Source organism: Lemur catta, chromosome 15, assembly GCF_020740605.2.
Source record: "Lemur catta isolate mLemCat1 chromosome 15, mLemCat1.pri, whole genome shotgun sequence".
Lineage (NCBI taxonomy): Eukaryota > Metazoa > Chordata > Mammalia > Primates > Lemuridae > Lemur > Lemur catta.
This window is the reverse complement of record NC_059142.1, coordinates 12,225,647-12,252,628: the sequence shown is the minus strand read 5'-3', so window position 1 is coordinate 12,252,628 and position 26,982 is coordinate 12,225,647. Positions and strand designations below refer to the sequence as shown.

General features: G+C 50.1%; 1 protein-coding gene across 1 annotated transcript; it reads right to left on the bottom strand.

The window, feature by feature from the left end:
* LOC123621135 (maestro heat-like repeat-containing protein family member 7) lies at positions 1-26,982 on the bottom strand. Its single transcript, XM_045526981.1, has 23 exons — positions 26,780-26,982; positions 25,900-26,083; positions 25,420-25,572; positions 24,626-24,748; positions 24,205-24,284; positions 23,454-23,589; positions 21,982-22,071; positions 19,042-19,146; positions 18,188-18,323; positions 17,629-17,726; positions 16,575-16,724; positions 15,034-15,188; positions 14,621-14,756; positions 13,440-13,633; positions 12,488-12,625; positions 12,165-12,282; positions 11,606-11,746; positions 11,147-11,320; positions 8,217-8,375; positions 7,854-7,976; positions 6,885-6,990; positions 5,539-5,604; positions 1-453 (listed from the first exon to the last, which is right to left on the bottom strand). Exons 1-23 carry the CDS (start codon positions 26,980-26,982, stop codon positions 185-187), a joined length of 3,237 nt encoding a protein of 1,078 aa, XP_045382937.1. The 3' UTR covers positions 1-184.

Here is a 26,982-nt window from a genome sequence, read left to right as displayed (position 1 = left end):
TGGCCTCAAGTGATCCTCCTGCCTCAGCGTCTCCAAGGGCTGAGAGTACAGGTGTGAGCCACCATGCCCAGCCTTAGCTGGACTTTGAGATGTTGGATATGTAGCCTCTTTTATTTCAGTATTTTATATATATATATACATATATATATTTATTTATTTTCAGCATATTATGGGGCGTAGCCTCTTACTGGAGAACATTTCTCACTCTCCTATTTCGCCACCTGCGCAGGGCACGGAGAACTCTTTGGAGTGGAGGGTGGTGGTTTTCCTCTTTCCGGTGGTCTTTTTCCTGTTTGAAAAGGTGTTTCTTCCTTGCTCGTGCTTTGATGCCCATTATGCTGATCCTGGACGTTCTGGTGAATTGGGAGGTAGGACTGGCGTCAGCTTCATTGAGGATGCTCTGGGCCAAAGACTTCACAGTTTGTTCTGGGTCGTTGTTCATCTTTTCCAGAGCTGAAACCAGGGGGAGGTCAACTGAGACTCTGATCTCTAAGAACTGTCGACCCAACCCCCATTCTCTTTTCACCCCACAGTCCAGGACATCACCACATGAGTCCCTTTAGAATAATTTTTGTCACTATCAAAAATTGTTTCATCGTAGAAAATATTTAAGATAAAAATTATTTTTTTAAAAAGGAAAGGAAGAAAAATCATTCACCCCCCAAGATAACACTGCTAATAGTTTGGTAAAAATCCTGGCAATTAATTTTTTTAAACACCCAGTATAGACAAAAGTTTCATTTACAAAAATAGCATTAATATTTTTTCTTCCCATAAAATATTCCTCCGTATGGAAAAATATCCAATCACATGATTTTATCATATTTTTTGATGAACCTGCTATTAGTGAATAATTAGATTATTTGCAATTTTTCACTGTTATAAAGAATCATGAATTCAGTCAGCAACTATTTATTGAGTACTTCCTATCACCAGGGACTGTGCTAGGTGCTGGGGGTACAGTGGTGACAAAGAGGCACAGAGTCCCCACTCTCAGGAGGTTAACATTCTGTTGGGGACAAATAAACAAGTAAAAAATAAATTAAGTCCAAAGAAGGAAACTGAACTGACTAATGAGATAGAATAACTAGGAAGGACCCCTTCAGACAGGCCAGTCAGGGAATGCCTCTCTGGGAAGGGGACATTTGAGGCAAGATCCAAAGCAGGAGTGCCGGCCTGAGGGCCAGCCATGTGCAGGGCAAGGGTAGAAGCATTCCTCATGGGGGAGGGGTCTGTTCATGCTGTAGAAAGTTCCATTGTGGCTGCAGCTTCTGGGGAGGGGGCAGTGATGCAGGCTGAGGGGGCAGAGGCCAGACCATCTGGGGCCACACTGTGACCCTCGGAGCAGTAGGAAGCTACTGAAGGTTTAATGCAAGAGGAGACATGACCCGATGTCTGTGTTTTACAGAGATTCTGGGTGCTAGTGGAGAACAGTGAAGAGAAGAGCACAGGTGTATAGGGAGGCACCAAAAACCTGCAAAATATACATTCTCCTCATCCACACATGGAACGCTTTCTAAGACAGACCATATGGTAGGCCATAAAACAAACCTTAGCAAATTTTGAAAAATCAAAACCATACCATGTATCTTCTCAGACCATCATGGAATAGAACTAGAAATTTTAACTCCAAGAGGAACTCTCAAAACTATCCATATACATGGAAATTTACCTGCTGCTGAATAATCTTTGCGTCAATGACCAAAGCAAGATGGAAATCAAAGAATTTTTTGAATTGAATAACAATGGTGACACAAGCTACCAAAAACCTCTGGGACACAGTAATAGCAGTGCTAAGAGGGAAGTTCATAGCACTAAATACCTACATCAAAAGGACAGAAAGTTCACAAGTTACAAAGCTAATGTCACACCTCAGGGAACTAGAAAAACAAGAACAAACAAAACCAAAAGGCAGCAGAAGACAAGAAATAACAAAGATCAGAGCAGAACTAGAGGGTATAGAAAATAAAAAAACAATACAAAGGATCTATGAAATAAAAATTTGGTTCTTTGAAAAGATAAACAAAAATTGACCAACCACTAGGTTAAGCAATTAAAGAAGAGAGGACACAAATAAGCCCAATCAGAGATGAAAAAGGACATATTGCAACTAATGCCACCGAAATACAAAAGATCATCTAAGACTATTATGAACACCTCTATGCACAAAAAACTAGAAAACACAGAGGAAATGGATACATTTTCAAAAACACACAATTTCTCAAGCTTGACACATGAAGAAGTAGAAATCCTGAACAGACAAATATTGAGTAGGGAGACTGAGTCAATAACAAATAACCTTCCACACAAAAAAAGCCCAGGACCAGACAGATTCACAGCTGAATTCTACCAGACCTACAAAGAAGAACCAGTACCTATTCTCCTGAAACTGCCAGAACATCGAGTAGGAGGGGATCCTCCCCAACTCATTCTACGAAGCCAGTATCACACTGATACCAAAGCCTGGAAAAGACACAACAAAAAAAAGAAAGTTAAAGACTAATATCCCTCATGAACATAGATGGAAATATCTTCAACAAAATACTAGAAAATTTAATCCGACAGCACATCAAAAAACTAATACACCATGATCAAGTAGGTTTCATCCCAGGGATGCAAGGACGGGTCAACATATATAAATCAATAAATGGATTCACCACATACACAGAAGGAAAAACAAAAGCTATATGATCATCTCCATGGATGCCAAAAAAGCATTCGATAAAATCCAGCACACTTTCGTGATAAAAACCCTTAACAAACTAGGAATAGAAGGAACATATTTTCACATAGTAAAAACCGTAGATGACAAACCCATAGCCAACATCATACTGAACGAGGTAAAGTTGAAAGCGTTCCCACTAAGAACTGGAACAAACAAGGATGCCCACTGTCACCACTTCTATTCAGCAGAGTACTGGGAGTCCTAGCCAGAGCAGTCAGGCAAGAGAAGGAAGTAGGAAATCAGGAAAGAGGAAGTCAAACTATCCCTATTGGCTGATGATATGACCTTTTAAGAAATTTTTTTATTAAAATAGAGTTGGTGTCTTGATCTTGCCTCAGGCTAGTGTTGAACTTCTGAGCTCAAGCTATCCTCCTGCCTTGGCCTCCCAGAATGCTAGGATTACAGGCATGAGCCACTGCACCCGGCCTGCCAGTGATATGACCTTCTATCTAGAAAATTCTAAAGTCTCCCCCAAAAGACTCCTAGAATTGGTAAATAAATTCAGTAAAGTCTCAGGTTACAAAATTAGTTCATACAAATCAGTAGCATTTCTATACATTAATAACAGCCAATCAAATCAAGAACTCATTACCATTTATAATAGCTACATAAAATAAAATAAAATAAAATACCTGCAAATGTACTTAACCCAGGAGGTGAAAGATTGCTACAAGGAGATCTTTTTAACAAACACTATTTAACAAATGGTGCTGGAAAAATTGGAGAGCTGCATGCAAGAGAATGAAACTGGATCCCTATCTCTCACCATACACAAAAATTAACTCTGGATGGATTAAAGACTTAAATGTAAGAACTGACACCATAAAAATTCTAGAAGATGACTTAGGAAAAATTCTTCTAGACTTGGCCTGGACAAAGAATTTATGACTGAGACTCCAAAGGCACATACAACAAAAATAAAAATAAATAAATGGGACTTAATTAAACTAAAAGTTTCTGCATAGCTAAGGAAACACTCAGTAGAGTAAATAGAAAACCTAAAGAATGGGAAATAATATTGACACACTATATATCCACCAAAGGACTACTATCCAGACTCTACACGGAACTCAAATCAGCAAGAAAAAAACAGCCCCATTAAAAAATGGGCAAATTACGTGACCAAACATTTGTCCAAGGAACAGATATAAATGGTCAACAAACATATGAAAAAATGCTCAAAAATCACTAATCATCAGAGAAATGCATATTAAAACCACAATGAGATACCACGTTACCTCTGTCAGAAAGGCCATTATTAAAATGTCAAAAAGTGGTAGATATTGGTGTGGATGCAGTGAAAAGGGAGTGCTCATTCACTGTTGGTGAGAATGTACAACCGCCATGGAAAACAGTGTGGAGATTCCTCAAAGAACTAAAAGTAGACCTACCATTCTATCCAGCTATCCCACTACTGGGCACCTACCCAAAGGAAAAGAAGTCATGATATCAAGAAGACGTATGCACTCATATGTTTATTGCAGCATAATTCACAATTGCAAAGATAATCAACCTAAGTGTCCATTGACTGATACGTGGATAAAGAAAATGTGATGTATATATGTGAGTGTGTGTGCGTGCATGTGTGTGTATAATGGAGTATTACTCAGCCATAAAAAAGAATGAAATAATGTCTTTTGCAGCAACTTGGATGGAACTGGAAGCCATAATCCTAAGTGAAATACTGCAGAGACTCACTTATAAGTGGGAGCTGAATGATGGGTATACAGGGTCACAAAGAGTGGTATAGGGTTTTTGGAGACTCAGAAGGGGGGAGGGTGGGAGGAGGGATCAAAAGCTACCTATCCGGTACAACGCGTACCGTTTGGGTGACTGATACACTAAAAGCTGTGACTTCACCACTATAAAATTCATCCACATAACATAAAACCATTTATATCCCCTAAATCTACTTAAGTAAAAAAATGAAAAAGAGTAAGATAAAATCATTACAATGAAAAACCAAGAGAGCACACCTCAAGATATCAGCACTAAAGAAACTTCTAAAAGATAGCCTCCCGGATGAAGAAAAATGGTCCCCAAAGGACGGTCAGACATGCACAAGGGAATGCTCAGGAGTGTATGTAAGTCTAAAGAGTTTGTATAAAAGAACAACAACAATCATAGCATCTAAATTCTGGGTTAGCAAAATAGAAGTAAAACACTGGCCAACAAAAGCCTGTAAGTTGGGAAAGACAGTGATTGGAATTAAAGTGAAGATGGGAGGGAAGTTTCAAATATGATTTGACTTTACACTCTGTTAAGCTTAATATGCATGACAAAAAGTCAACTTTTTGGTATGTAGCCTGTAGAAACCTATATAAATATATTTTTACATATACATATACACAAAAGGGCTGTCCAGGAAGTATCCAACCGTTGTTAATATACTGATAGTGCTGCTGCTGCTTCATTTTTCTTTTTATAAAAAGTCTCTACTTTTTCTATTAACATAAATTAATGTTGGTAAGAGTTTAATGCAATAAAAAAGAACAAAAGACTGCAAGTTTTTAAGGGCAGTGACTATGTCTCTCTTGAACACCACTGCAGAGTAACCACCTACACACGTAATAAGTGCTCACTGCCTGGCAGGACATATCCCCAAAATGCTAGCAGTGTTTTTTCTAATGACTACGACAATGGAAAATGTGTTTCTTCCTACTACTTTTCTCTATTTGCTACTTTTCTATATTACATTGACTGTGGTAAAAATAAGATAATGAAACATGTCCTTAAGAATGTCCCCATCCTCTGTTCTACCCCACCCCACCCACTTGTGTCATGCAGAACCCAGGAACCAGGCCCAGACTTACTGTTCCGTATCACCTGCACATCCTCCTCGCATACCTGTTTCATATTGTTCTTCTTAATTATGAATCCTAAAGACAAGACAGATGTGACATCATTCCAGAGTTCCTGGATTTTCAGGTTGCTTCTTTCCCCACATTCAGTAATAAACAGGGAAACTTGTAAACAAGTTCTAGCAAGCAGTATACCTCAGAGATGACCTGCAGGCTAGATAGCAGTGTCTTAATAAAAGAACCCTCAGAGCAGCTGTGACCCAAAATTATTGTCAGCGGGGGACAAGTCGAGCATGAGCCCAGGATGCTAACCCACACGGGGCTCCTTCACCAGTAGGAAGATGGACAAAGGGCACAAGGCTATTAATTAGCAAAAATGAAATACACGTTGCCAACGAACAGAAAAAAGATTTAACCTCACTGCTGACAAAAAATATTAACCATCAAAAGAACAACAAGATATATTTTTTACCTATGGAATTGGTAATGAGTTTAAAAATATTACCCAGGGTTGGCAACTGTCTGCAGAAATGGATGCTCATGTACAGCACTGGTGCGGGCAGAAAATGATCCAACCATTTTAGAGAGCACTTTGGCAATCAGCATCAAAATCCTTAAAATTGTGCATATGCTTTGGGTCCAGCAATTCTTCTTGAAATATCTTAACAAAATAATCATGATGTCATGCAGAGACTTAACCACTGCATCCCTGCTTATAAAAACAAGAAGTGACGCTTAAATCGTAACATAGTGTCGAATATTGGGACTATGTCATTTCAATTGTGTCATCCATCCATCCATCCAATTGAATTAATAATATAGTCATTAATGATAAGGTTGAAGAATATATAATGGTATATGGGACGTTGTATATTATAAGGAAAAAGCCTCCAGAATGTTAGCCGTGGTTAAATGTAAATGTTGGAATTTATGGCATTATTTATTTTCTTCTTTTTGCCAATCTGAATTTTTTTTAGTTTTTCTAACATTAACATATATTCCTACTGCAATTAGAAACAAAAATATTTTGGAAAGTCACGGGGTCCCAGTGGAAGCAACAGTTTGGTTTTTTTCCCCCCATTTCCAGTGCACGTGGCTCTCTGCCCCACAAAGCAGAGCCCAGCCGTGGGGGCACCACACGGACCTGGGGTGAAGGCTCATGGCTTCACCTTCTCCCCACGAGCCTCTCTAAGGGAGAATCTGAGGCCTGGTCACAGGCCCACCTCTCCAATCAGGTCCAGGCTGGGACAGAGGGGACCTGCTTCTTCACACCATGGGACTGCTTGGCCTTTAGCAGAGGTCAAGGGGGGCTCCCTGCTGAAGGAGGAGGGAGGAGTTGCCGGGAGCCACCGCCTCACCTATGAACGTGACTGCAGCTGCCCTTAGGAAGGCCTGCGGGCTCTTCAGGAAGCCGAAGCTCTGGGACAGCAACTCCCCTATGAGCTGGTATTTGCCTGTGTGCACCTGTGGAGCCAAGGGGTGGTGCTGACCAGGACAGGGGCCACTGGCAACGCCACCAAAGACCTGCTGGCAGCCACACGGCCCACCCTGTGCACAGCAGCCCTGGTCTGTCTCCAGGCAGCCTCTGCTTGAACCTGCACAGCGAGACCCCAACCCCTCCCACCCAGCAGCAGCGCACACTCAGCAGGAAGCTCCTAGAGAGAACTTTGCCCCTGGCTACCGACAGGAGGAGGGAGAACACGACCGATGTGGAGCCAGGAGACCCGGGTTTGATACTGGCGCTGACCCTTCCTGGCTTCACTGTTCTCTCTGTGGCGTTGAGGGAAACCTGCCCGGCCTCCCTCACGTAACCGTAAGGCGTCCTGGGGGACTGGCCGTGAAAGTGCTTTGGAAAGTGCTCTACCTGCGCGAGGGATTCCCAATATCAGAATTCCTCGTGTCGGTTCCTAACCTACTTGCTCAGCCCTCAAATGTTTACTTTTCAACCAGGATTCCCGATCTCTGGCCCCTTCTTGATGGCAGGAGCCACGGATCCTTGATACCACGACTACTGCCCTACAGTCCTGCCAAGTCCTGCCCACAGGGCTCCTGCCACTCTAACCAGAGGGCCTCTGTCCTGTGGCCATGCAGCGACCCGGCGTGACCTCCCCAGCCCTGAGGCAAGGATCGGGACGCCAGGAGGATGGAATACAGAGAGCCAGGCCTGGCCTCCCAGGTGAGGGCTCTCTGGGTTTGCTGATGCTGAAGACTGAGGGGCAGGGAATGGAAGGGACATATCTGTCAGCTGCTCCCACTGCCCACTGAGCCCACTGTTGTGTCCCCAGGATGAACATGCAGACCCAGCTTCCTCAGAGACTCTCACTCACCAGGTACTTGCAGGTTTCTTCTATCACCTGGAGGTGGTCGCTGAGGGTGGTGTGCTGGAACGTGTGGGTCAGGGATGACCAGCCGATGACCTCCACCCATTCAGTGAGGGCCCCTCCACAGGCCTATGGGCGCAGAGAAGGGAACCCCAAATCCCAGTCCCATGACTGCCCAGGCCAGGGGCTGAGTGGAAGCCCTTACAGCAGGAAGAGAGGGTGAGAGTGCTCAGGGCCAGCCCAGAGGAGGACGCCAAATCGGTGGCTGTAACCGCCAAGGCCGGGCTCATGAAGGGAAAGCCAAGGCGAAGGGGCTCTGCTCTGGCACAAGGGGGTGTGGGGTTGGGAGGACAGGGACAGCCAGCGTACCTTGACCACCTCGGTGTTGTTGTCCTGTATGCTTAACAGGAGAGGGAGCAAAAATTTATACAGTTCCTTCTTCATGGGGGCTCCTGGCTTGTATTTGATGACCCGGCCCAGCATGTGGCCCACGGCAGAGATGGCTGCTATCCTCACCGGCTCCCTCTCCTGCCACGAAGCACAAAGCGGAGGTGAGGATGCGGTGGTTTCCCTGGCCCGGCCTGGCCCGGCTTCCTTCCCTCCATGTCTGGGTGTGCGTGTGCAGAGCGCACTGGCCGCACTGCGCTTACTCAGTGGAAATACCACAGGGTTTGCGTCTCTCAGGAATTCTCTTTACACCCCTAGAACTAGGAAGTCAGTTCACGAAGGCACAGTCCCAGGGAAAGCAAGATCATAGCTTCAGTTCTACCATGGACCATATTTACAGTTTGCACCTTCCCTCCCTTCTACGGATTTGGTTTAAGCATGCCGTATTTTTCAAAATGCATATTTTTGACCTAGTTGTACTATGAGTAGAATTGGTTAAATCTGCTAGGTGTGGTGGCTCACGGCTATAATCCTAGCACTCTGGGAGGCCGAGGCAGGAGGACTGCTTGAACTCAAGAGTTCAAGACCAGCCTGAGCAAGTGCGAGACCTTGTCCCTACTAAAAATAGAAAAATTAGCCAGGCATAGTGGCCTGTGCCTGTACTCCCAGCTACTTAGGAGGCTGAGGCAGGAGGATCGCTTGAGTCCAGGAGTTTGAGGTTGCTCTGAACTAGGCTGACGCCATGGCACTCTAGCCTGGGCAACAGAGCAAGACTCTGTCTCAAAAAAGAAAAGAAAAGGAAAGAAAAGAATTGTTTAAATCTGTATTAGTTGTGTGAACTAATAATGACCACAAACAGCTAAGCTTTGTTCACTCTTAGGGGAATATTATTAACATATATTAATTGAACAGATATTTCTTGAGCACCTGTTAGGAGCACAGAGCCAAATGAGAGAGACATGGCTGGACAAGACAGATCGTTCCTGAACACAGAAGCAGACTTTTTAACAAGCTCAATGTCCATGTTATAGCATAATGGCCAAACACAGAGATGATTCCTTATTAGTACTTTGATGTCAAAAAGAAAGAGAAAAATATCACATGCACAGTAGCTCAACATGGGGGATTGAGCGTAGCTGCAGTCACCCCATCCCTAGGAGAAATGGTAGAGATATCGTTTTACAGTTCAGAATGGGTCTGAAACATCAGATGGAGTCTCCCCTCTCCAGAGTAATAGAGCATTCCTGAAAGATGAGCAGTAGACAGGATTGGAATTAATGTAGAAAGCACAGCCCGGAGGGTGGGCAAGAAAGAACTACTGCAAGAGGGGGCAGGGGTTCCGGGAGTGCTCTAAACTTAGGGGCTATGAGTATAAGAAGTAGAAGACGATTCTGGGCAACCAACAGGACAGTTGTTTGGGGGCTGTAGTTCAGCCGTGCAGTTCAGTTTCTTCCTCCTCCTTGCCCTCCCAATATCCTCCTTACCAGTTAGCAAGCAGCAGGGGCATGGAACACCCCAGCAGAGCAGGGACCATGGTGTCCAGATCACAGAGATGGGACAGTCCCCTGGGTGTCTGATGCCCCCCAAGGAGAGCGGGGAGCCCTAGAGTCCAAAGACTGGCAGTGGGCACATGCGGCTGTCCACTTATCCCGGGATGCCCCCCACGACTACTGAAATCGGGCTGCTGTGTCACAAAGGGCCCGCCGGGAATCCCTCGTATAAAAATGCCAGAAATCAGTACCAAGGATCAGCAAACATCTAGGAAAACCAACACTACAAAACAAAGGAACCACATGGGAGAAATTTTGTAATGTTCACATTATAAACTGCTAACAACTTAAGACAAATATGAGGCAAAATAAAGACCTTTTCATACAAAGACTGAAAATGTTTACTACTTTCAGACTGACAGCCAAGGAATCACAAAGGAAGGGGGAAAACAGACGCTAGGAGGGAGGAAAGAGCTGTAGGAAGGAAAGGTGAGCAAGGAGATTTGTAAACGTGGGTAAATCTAAATAAGCACTGACTGTATGACATAATGATGATGATATAAAGATCACATTTGGAGATTTAATAAGCAGGTGGAACTAAAATACTAGACAAGGGTCATATATAATCTGGGAGGGTATGGTCAGAATTAAAGCATTCTAAAGTCCTTGTATGGGTTGGATGGAGGGAAAAGATATTATCTTGGGCTTTGTTAGGTCAAGGACAGTACACATGCTGAACTGTAAAAGAACTGAGTCAGACATTGGCCTAGCCATTTGGGAGTTTCCAGGGTCACAGAGGAGGTGAGACCTATACAGAAATAATTCCAACCCAAGGTTCACATGTTGAAAAAGTTACAAATGCCACAACGGGAGTACAATCAGCAGGTGTCTCAGGGACATCGAGTTCCCTCCAGCTCTAAGATGCCATGATCTGTAGGAAGATGAAACTTGGGGACAGATGCTATTGGTCTGTTAGTCCAAATTTCTGAGTCTCAGATTTCTATCACCACAAGGACCCTAGCATTCTAAGGTCCCTGAATTATCTGGGAGGAGGGTAGAGCCATCAGTCCTCTCCTCCTCTTCACTCCATGAGCAGAGTCTGGAGAAGATCCTTGGAGTGAGCACCAACTTCATACCAGCGTGTGAGCTTTCCACTGTTGGTCCAGTGGCTCCTCCAGGGAACTTCTGGGGAGAGAGGACATGGGGGCATGTGCCATGTCTTCATGTGGTAGGGAATGCACACTTGGGACGTGTCCTGTGCACTGCTCCATGTGGCCAAGTCTCCTTTTGTCTGTCCTCCATGATCTCAGCCTTGGGCCACAGGCCCCTGGCCTAGCCCAGCACCCTTAGTTAAGCTCTAGCATTCAGCCCCAGCCCCAGCCCACGTCATTTCCAACGGGTCCTAGGGACGTGGGCGCATACGTCATTGATGAGGGGACGCAGGTACGGGCAGATGCTGCAGAAGATGCTCTTGATGTCCTCGCCGTGCCCGTGGTAGACGATGTTCCTCAGGCTCTTCACCGCCTGCACCACCACCCGCACCTCAGCGTTCAGGAAGACTCGCAGGGACGGAACCAGGCTCTTGAGGGCCTCTGACTATTTGGAAGAAGGCAGAGATCACCCACCAGCCTGAGCATCATGCAACACTCTGGGGACAGGTCTTGAGCACACAGGTGCCTAAGAGACACAGACGTGGGAAACCTGGGGGCTGGACATGCCAAGGAGATGAAGGCTCCGGGGGTTTAGGCAGCTTGAGGACACGCCTAGGTCAGCCCACACTCTGGATGTTGTGATGCTCTAGGATGAGGGTTTGGGGATGTACTAAAACCGGTGCAACTGAGGGACCCAAGGGACCCCACTGGGTCCTCCCCCTTCTCTTACATTTGCTGGGTGTAATGCCAGGTTACTGATTCCTCGGAGGCCAATTTCCTCCATGACGAGGTTAGGATCCTTGATCCACTGGGTTAAGGTGCCCAGAAAGTCTTGCCTCTGGGTCTCTGCCACGGATCGGTGCCAGAGGAGCTGTGGGGCAGGAGACCACGGTTATGGATGGAGGAAAGGTCGTGGGGGCCCTGTGAGCCCACAGACCCCCTTGGGGTCCTGGTGAGAGCAGAGGCAGAGTTGTTCACATGGGGTGGAGACTACGGGGAAGGGCTTGGGGGGTAATGTTGGTAAGACTTGAATTAGGATCCCAACGCTGGGATCTGCGCATCATTCTGGGAGGACTAGAACTGCTAACCCCCTCCCCAGGCTTCCCAACCTCCTTGAACCAGGCCCCTGAAGTGCCAGGGAAGGGAACCCCATTTGAGATGGCTTGATTCTCATTTTTTCTCGTTTTTTCTTGTTTTTGGGACAAGTTAGTTAAGATCCCATTAAACATTCAGTTCCTCAGCTACAGGAAATGCATGGCTGGAGCCGTTGACCTCTCCCCAGCTCTCACCTGTGCATAGAAGGCCCTGGCCAGGATCCTCCTACCCTCATCACAGTTGTTGAGGAAGCTCTTGACAGGGTTCAGGATTCGGTGAAGAACGGAGGGTTCACATGTCTTTACCATTGCACTGGGATGGGGCACAGGAAGCAAGCAGTTGGTGCCGGTGGGCGAAGAGGCCAGGGACCAGTGTGCACACAGGGCTGAGGAATCAGGAGACCAGAGGGCCAGGAGGTGGTGGGGAGGGTACCTAGCTACTATATTTGAGTGCTGGGACCTGGGAGACCGGGGTCAGGGGTCAGAGAGGTGCAGGGGCACTCGGGAAGTGGTCCCACCTTGTGAGGTCCATGATCCCGATATAGTAAGATTTCCGGCTGGACAGAAGGTCCCAGCAGTGATAGTCATTTGCATAGACCACAACTCCCTCGTAGGCAGCCGCCAGTAGCACTGACTTCACTACCTTCAGGGCACAACTGAAGGCCACCACCATTGGGTTTGTGAAAAGAAAGGACAGAAAGATGGACACAGTGTTATGCCCTGGTTTGCACTCCTGTGCTGGTGAGTCGGAGAAGATTCTCAGCCCTGGTGGCTGGGTTCGGCCTCTGCTCTTCTGCAGACAAGCAGTCACAGCCCTACGGCCCATCCACTCACCACTCCAGCCCGACCCTGCTCCCACCACAGAGTCCTGCGGAAGACGCTAGAGGCATGTCCTAGTGCGGTTTTCAAATTCTGCTCTCCAGGGCACAGAGGGAGGGGGGAGGACCTCTCTTCACCCCCTCGCCCACCTAATCAGAGTGTCTCTCCTTGCCTGCTTTCATTTGTTTTCATTTTCAGTGACGATTTCATTTGAATAAAGTGTTCTGAGGTTTTAAGAAAAGTATGACAACCACTTTTGTAGGAGTCCCGCCCCCATCTCACAGGCGAGGAAACTGAGTTCTGGCAGGGACTTGCGCAGGTGGTGGTGCTGGTGAGGAAGCCGAGGCAGGTGGCCCACCCTGCACAAGGGGCTGACATGGCCTGGGCCTGCTGTCTGCCATCTAACTCTTCACGTGTGTGCTTACGGGCATGGGGGCAGCCGCAGCGTGAGTCAGGAGAAGCGTGCACACCGTGAAAGGCGTAAAGAGAAACCCAAAAGTTTAAGAGAATGTTCCAGGGCATGATGCTGCAGCACCCACACCATCTCTTACTTTTCTCTTCCTTGCATCCCTAACGGATCAGCAGCTAGTCGTCCGGGGCTCTCAGGAACTGACTCATTGCATTTTCCCCGCACCCGGAGGTCAGGCTTACCTAGTGGGGTCAAAGGGCTTGCTCCTGCTGCCCGGGGCCCCCTCCCGGTTGTACACCACCATCTTCTGGGGAGCATTTTGCTGAGTCACCCAGTAGAGATGACACAGCACAGCCAGCAACAGCCGTGGGAAGAGTTCCTGGACAGCCTCCTGGCACAGGGGTCCTGACAGCATCTCACACAAGGCACATGTCACCTGGGAAGGGGGTGGGGAGCACAATTGACCATGCCTGGACCACCACCTGTCACACTGAAAGCCTGGGCTGGAATCCCACGCTGTCCCTCCCTAGCACGGCTCAGCAGGCACAGCTCACTCTGACCTGGGCTTCTCAGAAACATCTGACGACTGAACACCCACACCTCACCCCTAGGGAAAGGAGGGGGCCACCCACACACAGTCTGCTTCCTTTTCTGCTCACTTGACATTAAAAATGGAAAGGATGGCCAGGCGCGGTGGCTCACGCCTGTAATCCTAGCCCTCTGGGAGGCCGAGGCGGGTGGATTGTTTGAGCTCAGGAGTTCGAGACCAGCCTGAGCAAGAGCGAGACCCCCGTCTCTACTAAAAATAGAAAGAAATTATCTGGCCAACTAAAATATATATATAGAAAATATTAGCTGGGCATGGTAGCGCATGCCTGTAGTCCCAGCTACTCGGGAGGCTGAGGCAGTAGGATCATTTAAGCCCAGGAGTCTGAGGTTGCTGTGAGCTAGGCTGACGCCACGGCACTCACTCTAGCCCAGGCAACAAAGTGAGACTCTGTCTCAAAAAAAAAAAAAAAAGGAAAGGAAACCAAGTCTAAACGTTCAGCAGAAGGTGATTTCTGGCATACTTTGTCCCCACCAACTCCAGGCACCCAAACCTCTGCCTCTCCTATGTCCCCTGCCACTCCCCCAGGCCTTCTGTCAAATGATGCCAGCCCCAGAATCCAGAGAGAAAACGAGCTCATGAACCCTGGCTATCAATTTCCTTGCTCATACGATGGGGTTGGTCACTACCTCTTCTCCATCCAGCATTCTTGGATGCACAAGTACCAAAAGGAGGTGAAAGTGCGGTGCAGTACTCGGGATGCAGTGCCAGCCTGTCCTCTTTGCCCCTGCCCAGTACCTGCTTGACCTCCGTACTGTAACTCTGCCCCCACGCTCCCAGCACAGGATGTCCAAGGCCACCCCTACTTGTACTGACCGCCACAGGCTGGGTGTCCATCTCCCTAGTTTCCTCCCTCGAGTGGTTTGTCTCCAGGATGCTGATGAGCCGCAGCAGGACATTGATTGTGGTGTCTCGCTTGGTGCCAAGCGCCCTCCACAGGGCCAGAGTGATTCTGCAAGACCCAGGGACAGCGATGTCATGGGCCCTGGTGATCACGCTCCTAGGACGAGTCTGGTCTCAGGCCCATGAAGAGCCAGTTCTCAGGGACTGGAGGGAGTGAGACCAAAGAGGAATTGGCCAGAGGACAAGGAGATGAGGCTCGACTGGGATCAAAGAAAATGGAGGGCAAGAGACAGAATCCTTGCAGAGGGGCTTTTATTCTGGGCTTGGGGCCAGGCAGGGGGCCTTCCTGGGCTGCAGAATGTGCCCCTGGGCCAGGGCACAGGTACCTGTCCCAAGGCAGGGGCTTGTTGAGCAGCATGGGGATGACAGTGCAGGTGTTGCTGCCTGCCAGTGCACACATGGCCTGCAGGGTCTCCTCGTTTGTGCTGGGCTCCAGCTTCGAGTAGAGCCGTTGGAGGATGCCCTCTGCAATTTCCTCAACCTGCAGGGCAGAGCCAGAAGTCCCCATAACTCCTTCCCTGCTTCCTTCCCGCCTTCCTCCTCTACCAACTCCTCCAACTCAAGGGGCCTAGTTGCAGCCCTGCCAGTGACGCCCTTCCCAAGGCACAGTTCTGCGGCACCGGAGGCCAGACCAGCAGGGGCCACAGAAGGAACTCCAGAAGCTGGTGTCAAGGCCCACTGTAGCAGATGTCTGCCCACAGCCCCGGAGATGAGTTCCCATGTTGCTCAGGAGATGCAAGACCCCGGGGAGGGAAGGCAAACGCCTTGGAGACACCCCAGGGCTTCCCTTCCCAGCTGGGATCAATGTTCAACCCACAAGACTGCAGCAGCAGTTGGCATTGGAGGTGGGGACCCCAGGCTCTGGCCTGGCCTTCAAATTCCTAATACAGAGCATCTGGGAAGCCCACTCCAGAGCAGTGCTTCAAAGACACCCTCAGAGTGTCCTTCCAGTTCTGCGACCCAGGCCAGACAAGTCACATAAATGAGTGAAGGCAGCAGGTGACAGGGGATTTGGGGAGAGTAGGAAGGTCTCAGAGACCTCATGCCCCATCTATAAAAGGGACAGTGGCCACTCAGAAAGGTGCCCTAGGTGACCCCATTTTAAAATTCTTTTCAGTGAAGTGGGAAATGTAGATTGTTATGCAAAATCCTCCCGTTTTTACATGTTAACCTAAAAAGAGGATAATGCTTTCAAAGGTCAGAGTCATTCGATGAGCTGATGGATTTGCAATCCGCGGTCTAAGCCCCTGACACTCCAGGGAACCAAGGTGAACGTCCAGCAGTGCTTCCCTGTGCTCCGGCTCTCAGGCCTCCAGCTGCCTCCAGCTCTGGTAGAGTTAACTGAGGAACCAGTTTTAAGTTCAGGATTGCAAATGACACAGCTCTGTGGGACCACAGAGAACATCTTCCTTTAGCCTACATTTTTTTTTTCTCTTTTTGAGACAGAGCCTCACTCTGTCACCCTGGGTAGAATACAGTGACATCATCATACCTCACTGCAACCTCCAACCCCTGGGCTCAGGTAATCCTACTGCCTCAGCCTCCTGAGTAGCTGGGACTACAGGCATGCACCACTATGGTCGGCTAATTTTTTCTATTTTTTGTAAAGACTGGGTCTCACTCTTGCTCATACTGGCCTTGAACTCCTAACCTCAAATGATCCTCCCACCTTGGCCTCCCAGAGTGCTAGGATTATAGGCCTGAAACACTGCAGCCGGCCTGAGCCTACATTTTATAGGTCAGTGAATTAAGACCAACAGAGAAGAAAGGATCGCCCAGGGCCCTTCATCTGGTTAGTACTAGAGCCAGGAGAGAGCCCAGGGCTCCTGATTTGCAGGGCAGAGCTCTTGCCACAGTGCCACGCTACCTTTAGCACGTCTCCGCCCCGCTCTTTCATGACAGCGCTCATCAGCTGGGCAGAAGCCAGAGACAACTTGGCCTTGCTGTCGGTCAGGCCCTCCAAGGCCTTCAGCACCATGTTGGTGAGCTGCATCTGGGTGAAATACTCTGCAAATGCCTGCAACAGGGGCCGCCAGTCCTGACTCAGATGGCCCAGACCACCCTTCCTGGGAAGCGAGTGAGGGAGAAGCCCTCTCAGGAGCAAGGTGCACATTTGTCTCAGGCCTGTGCCGTCTGCCAACCTCCCAGAGGACACTGTCACTAGATTCAAAGTGTTTGGGGATGGGAGGCAGAAAACACAGACCTCAGGTGCAATGTGGGGCTCAGGGGTCAGAGGCTGCAGAGGCAGAGCAGTGGGAGAGAGGGGCTGGGGCTAGGGTCCTTTTTTTTTCTTTTGTGAGGCAGAGTCTCACTCTGTTGCCCGGGCTAGAGTGAGTGCTGTGGCGTCAGCCTAGCTCACAGCAACCTCAAACTCCTGGGCTTAAGCGATCCTACTGCCTCAGGCTCCCGAGTAGCTGGGACTACAGGCATGCGCCACCATGCCCGGCTAATGTTTTCTGTATATTTTTAGTTGTCCAGCTAATTTCTTTCTATTTTTAGTAGAGACGGGGTCTCACTTGTGCTCAGGCTGGTCTCAAACTCTTGACCTCGAGCAGTCCTCCCGCCTTGGCCCCCCAGAGTGCTAGGATTATAGGCGCGAGCCACCACCGCCCAGCCAAGTACTACTAGGGTCCCTAGGAGTTGGGACTACACGTTGCTCAGGAAGCACCATGAGCATGAAACCAGTGCTGCTGGGGGATGGGCCGTGACCAAGGGCCAGGACCCAGCATGCTTAGGTGAGAGTGTGTGGGAGCCCCAGGACTGGATCTTCCATTGCATAGGGACTGTCCCCTAAAGAAAACCTTCACAGACAGTCACGGGGAAGGAAGGCAGGAGGGATACAAGAGTCCCACCCGAGGAGGCTAGAACATTATGTAATGAGAGGCCCCAGTTCTCCCCACTTTGTCTCTGCATCCCCTCACCTCGCCGATCTTAAAGGTGTTATTATAGAAGATGTTGGCGCTATAGACTTCGTTCTTGCCCTCTTCTTCCCACAAGCCTTGCTTTTTTCTTCCCATCTCTGAAACAAAGACCCCCAAGCACACTGCTCAGACACTCGGAAGGCTTCGTAGGCTGCCCTTTCTCACCTCTCCGGGACCTGGCCTAGCCGGAGGCGCCTGCTGAGCTCAGCCCGCTTGGAGAGAGGCGGGGCTGGCAGGGGAGGAACAGCCCTCAGGATAAGAGATGCTGCCGGCTCCTGTCTAAGGAGCCCCTCCCCCCCCATGCCTGCCTCAGAGCAGAGACAGAATCAGGTAAGAGTATAAGGCTCCGCCAGATGGGGAGGAACTAATACAAAAGAACTCTTTCCTGAGCACGTAATTTGTCCTAGGAGGGTCACTGTAGGTGTTTGGGGGCTGGTCCCTCCATGAAAATGAGGTGCTCAGGTAACTTCTAGGCCCTCACAGTTCTGGAACAGAGGTGTGGGGATGGCCAGGCCCAAGGGCGAGGCTGGAGGGGAGGCCGAGGGAGGGCGGTGCCTACGCTTTTGCAGCAGGAGGACAGAGTAGAGGTTGTAGACGGCCTCGGCAGACAAGAAGCAGATGTTGTCCACTGGGTCCTGGCAGCGCACGGCCAGCATCCTCACCAGGCGCCCCAGCCGGGTGAACTGAATTTCCATCTGGGGAGGGGAGCTGGAAGTCACAAGTTATCCCAGCCATTCTTTTAGGCTTGACTGTCACAGGAGAAAAGCCAAGAGGAGGGGACGACACGTGTACTACAGACTTGAGTGCTGAGACTAGGTTCGGGGAACAGGGAAGGAATTAGATGAGGTGTGGCTGGAAAGCGCGTACACTGGCGTAGCTGGGGCAGGACCTGACACTCTTCCCCCTTCTCTGCCACTTGACACCCTACTCATCCTTCAAACTCAGCTTTATTGCATCCTCCTCTACGAAGCTTTCCCAGATTCCCTCACTTGCGATTATTTGTGTTTCCATAGTTTCTTCCCACCACGTGTGGTCTGTATGTTCATTATCACCTTCAGGGAAGTATCCTGGTCATCTACGTATCCACTATGGCAAGTAGCACAGTGCCTGGCCCAAGGCCAGTATCCAAGGCTTGTAGAGGTGGATGGAGACCAACCGAGTGGGACGGAATGATTTGGCGGAGGGACAGAAAGACCAATTGGAAGACGTGGGGGTGTGGGACAAGGAAGCGGGAGAGAGGCGAGAACAAGATGGGATGCACAGGAGAAAACAGAGTATGAGGCCAGGGAGATGGAGGGTGAGGCTGAGTGACTGAGGCCAGATGACAGATGTGATGAGGTTGGGGACAAAGGTAGGGGTGAAGGTGACCAGAGGGGTGCCAGGGCCCAGGCTCTGGGGCAGGTGGCCACTCACTTTGAAATTACCCATATTTACAGTGAAGCCGAGAACACGGGCAGCACACCACATGGCCCGCTCCCGCTCGTGGTCCTTCTGGGAATTCAGCCACATCTCCAGAAGCTGCAGGGAGAAGAAGATGAAAGGGGAGGCCTGATTAGCTGCATCCCAGAGGGGAGAAATGTCACCTTGGAGTCTGGCTTCTGCGAAGTATCAGGGCCATACTTTGGAGAGCAGGACTCCTTTGGCCTAGAGGCACATGGGATGTGAACCAGAAGCCTTCCTTCTCCCGGCCCCCAATTCCCACCTTCTCTGGGTGCCAGAAATCTCCCCACCGGTGCCTTCTTCTTTCAGGTTAAAGCTTGACTCTCAAATGATATTGACTGTAGCTCACTCCAATGGGTCAGCATATCCCGCAGTTCCGCTACCCACCTCTTCTCATTCCTCCGTAAAGAAAGAACTTGGTAATAAGAAAGAAGTATCTCTGCAGTCACAGATGCAGGATGAGTTATGTGCAACTTTGTTGGAGAAATATGATTATGGATGATTCCTGTTTGAAACACAGTGCGTGTCTTACCAGTAGTAAATTACAGACCCAAAATACCACTGATCCGAATACACATCGCTCCTTGTCAACCTGCAGCAACCGAGCTGACAATAATACAGGTAAACAAACAGTAATTTGTAATTGAAAAGGAAGAACAGCAGTGGATGAAAAAATCCACAGCCATCTCAAGACAATACTGATGCCACATGGATTAATTTAAAAAATAGAACAAAACAAACCACCTGTTCTTGCAGCCAGACTCTGATGAAATACCCAAGCCAAGACTGTGATTTCTAAATACCATTTTCCACAAAGAGGGACCATAGCTCCTTGAAAAAATAGCTGATTCCAGGCTGGAGATGGAAAGTACACAAAATATTATACTGGAAAGCAGGGAAGCTCTTGGAGATTCCTAAAGCCATGTTAAAAGGACGCAGGAGCTAACTGGGAGAGCCTCCCTTTGACAAAAGATGGGACAATTGTAGCATCAATTATAATAAAATTTCTCATGGATGAAAACACATCAAATATTTAAAAATTTATTTTAAATTCAAATGATACTATAAGACTACCTGTGAAGTAATCTTGCTAAAAATTAACTCTGAATCTGATCAAGCCTCTAGATCTAATAATCTCTAGGAAATACTGGGATGGAGAAACTTATTAAATGACCCCAAAACGAGGTAAGAAGCACAACTCAGAATGTGGAAAATTTATGGAAGAAATGACTTGGTTTCTTCAACAAATAAATTTCAAGGAAAAAATGACATAAGGAAAACCTATAGAAGAAGAGAGTGAAGCAACAAACCAACAGGAATGTATACACCTCATTTAGGACTTGATTCAAGCGAACAGAATTTTTAACAAATATATTTGTCACACATTCGGGGCAAATGAAAGAAACATTGTCTGAACATGTACAATGCTAAGAAATTAAATTAAAGTTATATTTTATTTTTTAAATTTATTTTTGAGACAGGGTCTCACTCTGTCACTCGGGCTAGAATGCAATGGTGTCATCGTAGCTCACTGCAGCCTCCAACTACTGGGTTCATGCGATCCTCCCACCTCAGCCTCCGAGTGCTAGGGTTACAGGCGTGAGCCACCGCACCCAGCCTACATTTTAAATATAATAATGATAGCACAGTTATATATTTTAATATAATCCTTATGTTTAATAAACATACTAAATATTTATGGATAAAATGGTATGGAATTTGCTTCAAAATAATCCAGAGGTACAGAAGTGGGAGACTAGCAGAGGTGAAAATAAAATAGGATTGGCCATGACTGGTCTCTGAAGCTGGGTGACGGTGGTACACGGGCTCCTGGCTCTATTAGCTCTACTTTGGTTGATGTCTGAGATTTTCTAGGATAAAAAAATTTAGAATATGAGAATGCAAAATTGGGAACAGTAAATGTAGGGACACTAAGGGAACTGCTAAAGGAAGAGACATGATACCAGGAGGAAAGTTGGAACATCAGGAATGAAGGAAGATGAATAGCAATGGCAAGTATCTGGGTGAATACAATAGACTCTTCTTTGATGAATTGTGTGAAATATGTTGGATGGCTCAGAGAAAATATAGGATTGGCCATGACTGGTCTCTGAAGCTGGGTGATGGTGGTACACGGGCTCCTGGCTCTATTAGCTCTACTTTGGTTGATGTTGCCCTGGGACGACTCTGCAGGAGCAGAGGGGAGAGTGTGGCCACAGCAACGCCTGTGCAAGATGGAAGAAGGAAGCATTTCTCCTGCAAGGGAGAAGACTGAGGTTGTTTAGGTCCCAGCCCTGATCGCCTTCCCTCAAAGCTCTTCAGCCAACCTTCATCCTCAGTTCTCGGCAACTGTTCTGTTCCCAACTGTACTGAGGTGACAAAATTCGCACCCACCCAGGACCTCAGAGTATGACCTTGTTTGGAAATAGGGTCTTTGCAGATGTCATCAAGTTAAGGTGAGTTCATACTGGGTTTATAGTGGGCCCTACCTAATCCAGTGATGGCTGTCCTCACAAAGAAGACAGACAGACACACACACACACACACACACACACGCATACACACGCACACACACACACACACACACACACACACGCACACACACACACACACAGGAGAATATGCCATGTGAAAATGGAGGCAGAGATTGGAGTGATGTGTCCACAAGGCAAGGGACGCCAAGGGTTGGCAGGAGTCACCAGAAGCCAGGGCAGAGTTATGGAACCCAAGACTGGATCTCCCTCAGAACCTGCAGTGGGAAGTAACCCTGCCAACACCTTGACTCTGAGCCTCTCGCCGTCACACCCGTGAGGGAATCGGTGCCTGCTGCTTTCAGCCAGCCAGCTGTGGCACGCTGTCCTGCAAGCCCTAGGACACAGACACACCGGCTTTCAAGGGTTCCTCCCCACTGACCTCCAGGCTTGACTGGATCTCAGCGGGCCTCTCGGTGACAAGTGCTTCCATGAGCCTCCGGAGGGATTGCAGGGTCATCCCGAACAGTTCCTGAGGAGCGAAGAGGGACTTATGGTACTGCTGGGGCGGCAGCCCGCCCTCCTGCTACACTCTGCTTGGCACCCCGCCCCCCGCCACCCCAAGGCGTCCTTGCTCACGTTTCCCCTGCATTTCCAAGTACCACTTGCCGCTATTGACTTGAATGAATTCCTGTTGTTGTCACCAGAGCACAGCTGTCTGCCTGCTGTGCGGCTTGTGGGAGAGGACGGGGAGTGGCCTGACACGCAGCCCCCCAACCCCTCCATCCCCGCGCCCTAGCTGTGCTGTTCTGGGGCTCTGCTCCCCAGGGAGCTGCTTCAGTCAGTAGCATCTACCCGGAGACCAGCTGTTCCCAGGGAGGAGAGAGGCTGGCCTGGCGTCTGCGGGACTGACTGACAGACAGCAGGACGGTGCCCGTCCCCTCTCACCCTCGCACAGAGTCCGGGCCCTGCCCAGCAACACCCTAAGGAAAGCAGGTGGTCTCCCTGCAAGGGCTCCCGCAAGGCAGTCACGGGCCTCCAAGCTGACAAGAAGGAAGGGAGGCTCCCCGGGGAGCACAGGCCTGGAAAGGAATCCAGCCAGAGTGAAGCCGTTCCTCTGGGCAGTCGGGATCCCAGACTGCCGCAAACCCAGGGGAGCCCCGGCCAAATGCCCCCCACTCCCAGCCGGGACTACACCGAGGAAGGCCTCAGGGGGACAAAGCCAGAGCACACCCACCTCAGCACTCTCTAGTGTGGCCGTCTTTGCTTCACAACATAAATAACTATGGACTGACAAAGAAAGGTCACCAGACATCTGAGGGAAAGGAGGCCCAAGATCAACAGGCCACCTGACCCCAAGAACCCAAACTAGTTCAGTAAACAGTAGAAAATGTTGTTTCAAAACATTCTTATTGACATCTTCAGAGAAATTCAAGAGACTATGGCATCAGTAAAGTAAGAACAGCCAGTCAAGAGAAAGGGTCAGAGAACATAAAAGAGTTCCTAGTGCGAATGTCAGCCCGGATCCCGTGTCCCTCCCTCAGGCAAACACCCCGGCCCTGCAGGAAGTGGGCACAGATCTACTCCTGGGACTCCCTGAAGTCATGTGTCCTTGTGCCTTGAGTAAGATCACGTTTGAATCTCCCAGACTGGTTTCAGTTGTGTGGCAGTTACAAAGGGCAGGACAGAGTGTCCACCTTTGGGCCCTAATATTCAAGGGGTGGCAGCGGTCACCCAAGGCGGGAGTCGGTCTCAGGGTCTACTCAGACTGCCTGCAACCCCCTCCTCCTAGCACAAAAATTGTTTTCGGTAAAGATGGTGGAAGATCCTTTTATAAGACCATAAAACCTGTACTTCATACCCTCTCAAAGACAAACATTAAAACAAGGTGACGACCGGCAGACAGCTTCTTACCACGCTGGTCTGGCCCTGTGTAAGGTGGGACGCCTCCTCCAGCAGGCCCTCGGCGGGGGGCAGGCAGAACACAGCCCTGTAGCACGTGAGCAGGAACTCTGCTCTGCTGTCCACGTCCAAGACCGGCTGGAGCTTCCTAAGGTCCGGGGTGAAGCAGAGTGTGACCAGAGAGCAGTGGCCCGGAATGACACCTGGTGAAAGGCAGGCAGGTGGCGCGGAGAGAGATGGTGGAGACAGAGAGGAAGGCAGGAGCAAGAGCCAGGGAGATACCGGAGGAAAAGGGAATTGAAAGAGGAAAAACGAGGGAACAACAACAAAAGGCAGAAGGACCAGGGAATGGAAAGAAAAGGGACGAAGGGAGCGTGAGCAGGCACAGCGACTGGAGGCAAGGGTGCCTGGTGTTTGGGGTGACATACTGCTTTCTGGTTCCCCAGACACCTGGAGGGAATGGTGGGGACAGGGCTGGACCTGGAGGGGTCTATTTAGGGACAGCGCTGGAAGCAGAAGGAAGCCAGGGGTGGAGGTTACAGCAAAGCCCTATGCAGATGGGGAAGCAGGTGCTCTGCCAGGTGCTGGTGAAGTCCCACCCGCAACATCTTGACAACAGAAAGGGCAGACATTGTCCAGTGGATGTCTGCTACTTCCTGGGGACCTTTGTATAGAAGCTGGAGCGGAGAATGAGAGGGGCCAGGGAATAAAGAGTTGAAATCGAGCCAGAGCGAGGCAGACAGAGTGGGTGGCACGTTGCTACCTGAAGTCGGTGACAATATTCATTGCCTTCTGCCTAATGGGGCTGGAGATGCAGTCCAGTGGCTCCTCCCTGATTAGCTCCTGTGACACCCCCGCCCCCAGAGACCAGGAGGGCCATGAACACGTTTGTCTTGCCTGCCTCCCCGCCGCCCCCAGGCCCTGCTCACAAGAAGGTGGGACTGAAACCTTCAGGGACTTCCAAGGACAGGCTTCAGAAGGACATTACCTCTCTCCCACTCCCACCTACACTTGCCCCACAGTACTCACCCCTATCTTGAGGACGGGAAAGGGAGAAGTACGGTAGGAAGAGGAAACTGGGAAATCTGGGCTTCCGTCCTCCAGGCCCAGCCTAGGAGCCCGAGGGTTTCCATGGGGACCACCTCCCTCGCTGTGCTCTCTCCTTCCTCCCCGGGGCTACTTACCGCCATGGAGGCCACAAGGTCTAGTTTGTGGGGAATCCTGTACGGCAGGTAGATGGGCTGGCTGCTCAGGGTGCTTGTCATCTGGGTCAGGGCATCCAGGTAATTCAGCCTCAGAGTCGTATCCTGAACCAACCAGCGTGCTCAGCGTCCTCCGAGGGTAGAAATGATGCTGGGGCCAGGGACATCCACCCACGTGCCACCTGGGGGATGAGGAGCCGAGCCTCCCGCACCCTCCCTAGCCTGAGGCCCTGCATCTTCCCTCTGAGCACAGCCAAGGGACAGGGACAGCCTGTGGCAGCCCTGCAGGGGAGCTCTGACGTGAGGGCAGGTCTAGCCTCCTTGTCTCTCAAGATCCTGTCTCCCCACTGAGTGTGTTCTGCCCTGAGCATGGCCAGCTGGGTGGCAGGTGGACAGGGAATGGGAAGGGCGGCTCCCCCTGCCCCAGGGACGTGTGCTCTGGACAAGCGGCAAAGGCAGAAGGTGTTTGGGGCTCCCTCTGTCTCCCCTGAATGCTTCAGGCATTGCTCCTCCCTCCCTAGGAGCCCAAAGGCAGGGCACATAATATGCCAGCGGGGAAAGAGACACTTTCAACAGACCTCGAATTACCGCACCCCCTCGGGCCAGTCAGGGGTGCAGAGTGGCAGGTCCAGGGCACTGAGGACTGAGGTGTGGGAGCGGCAGCGACAGCAAGAGCCCTGCCCCTGAGCTGCGTTCCAGGCCGGGCATCTTTCCCACGCAGGGAAGAGGGGGCTCGGGCAGGGCTGGGTGTGGGAGGCGCAGCGAGCGGGAAGTACCTTTTCCACAACACAGTTGTGGTAGTGGTGCAGGACCAAGGCCAGGATGGCGTCCAGGTGCCTTAAGAGGGCGCCCTTCCTGTCGGAAATCATCCTGCTGTAGCTTAAGCAGATGGTGCTGCAGACCAGCCCCCACTCCCTTTGCTGGTGTTCCTGCAGGGGGAAGGGAGGGCTTGCCTTCTCCTCCTCAGCCTCCTTGCCTGACTGGGACGCGGAGGCTCAGAGAGGAGACCGCCCAGAGGGCGGGGAGGGAAGATGGGCTGTGGAATGGGGAAATGATTTTCTGGGGGGCAGGGGAGCTGGGGACAGCAGGGCCTGAAGCATGGGCCTGAGGCAGCCTGGGGGAGGGCGAGGAGCAGGACACTTAATCAGAGGGAGAGAGAAGCTTTTTGGGGGAGTCACAAGCCTGGAAGAAGTGGGGAGGCCGCATGAGGGGAGGCCGTGTGCCGGATGCTGGCAGCGCTCCCGGAATGCCGTCACCTTAATCAGTTTGAGGATGGACGACGTGTCCTTATCGGTGAGTTTGGTGCCGTAGGCTTGCAGTTGGTCCAGAACTGTCGTCAGGTATCTCAGGGACACGATACTGAGTGCCACGGCAATGCCCTGTAACAAGGACAGCCCCCGCCCCGTGCCACAGCTGAGGGCGAGCTGAGCCCCTGCTGTGCTGGCAGGACCAGGGATTCAGAGACGGAGGAGGAAGGGGCAAGGGAAAAGATGGGAGGGAAATTGGGGCCCACAGGCTGGAACTGCTTAGGATCCAGACAGGGAAGAAACACCCTTGTGAGAAGTAATTTAAAGGGCAAATGATTCCAGATGATGAAAAATTAGTCTCAGATGTGGCAAATCTTGGGTGTATTGAGTCCTACGTTGCAGAACAGAGCATGCTCGTGTGTACGAGGATGTCAGAGAAGGGTGTCTGAGGTGGGCCAGGAAGAGAGGAACAAATCCAAGGCACGTTCTCCACAGGACTGGATGGCTGATCAGAGAGGGGAGGGGAGATGGGACAGGGGAGACTCCCAGACAGTGCCACTGCTTCTGGTCTAGGAGGACAGGGAACAGCAGGAACTCTGAGCACAGCGGGCAGGTGGAACAGGAGAGGAGATCTGTTTGGGGTGGGGGAAGGTGCAAGGAGGGGGTTCTGGGTGTGTTGTATGTGACATAGTGATAGGACAACTCAGTGAGAATGCCCTCAGTGGCTGATGCGTCTGACAGTTGGGGCTCCAAGGGCAGATGTGATCACCTAGCGGGAGCCAGAAGAGCAGAGGGAAGCTTGGGGATGGGCTCGCCCCTGCCAGGATCAGTGTTTAACTCAAAGTCTGTTGGCTAAAGTGTTCGTCAGCCGAGTCTGCCTGGAGCTCACCGCAGAAGGGAACTGGGCAGGGAGCTGAAGGGATGCCCAGGGCAGAGATGCAGGCGGCAGCTGTCTGCCACCAGAGAGTGTCTGCTTCTTCCCATGGGAGGGGCCACCATGAAGACTCTGCAGTGCAGGAGGCAGCGTGGGGAGAACAGGGACAGCAGCAGTGGCCCAGGACACAGGTCCTCAGGAGGGGACAAGGTGCTCAT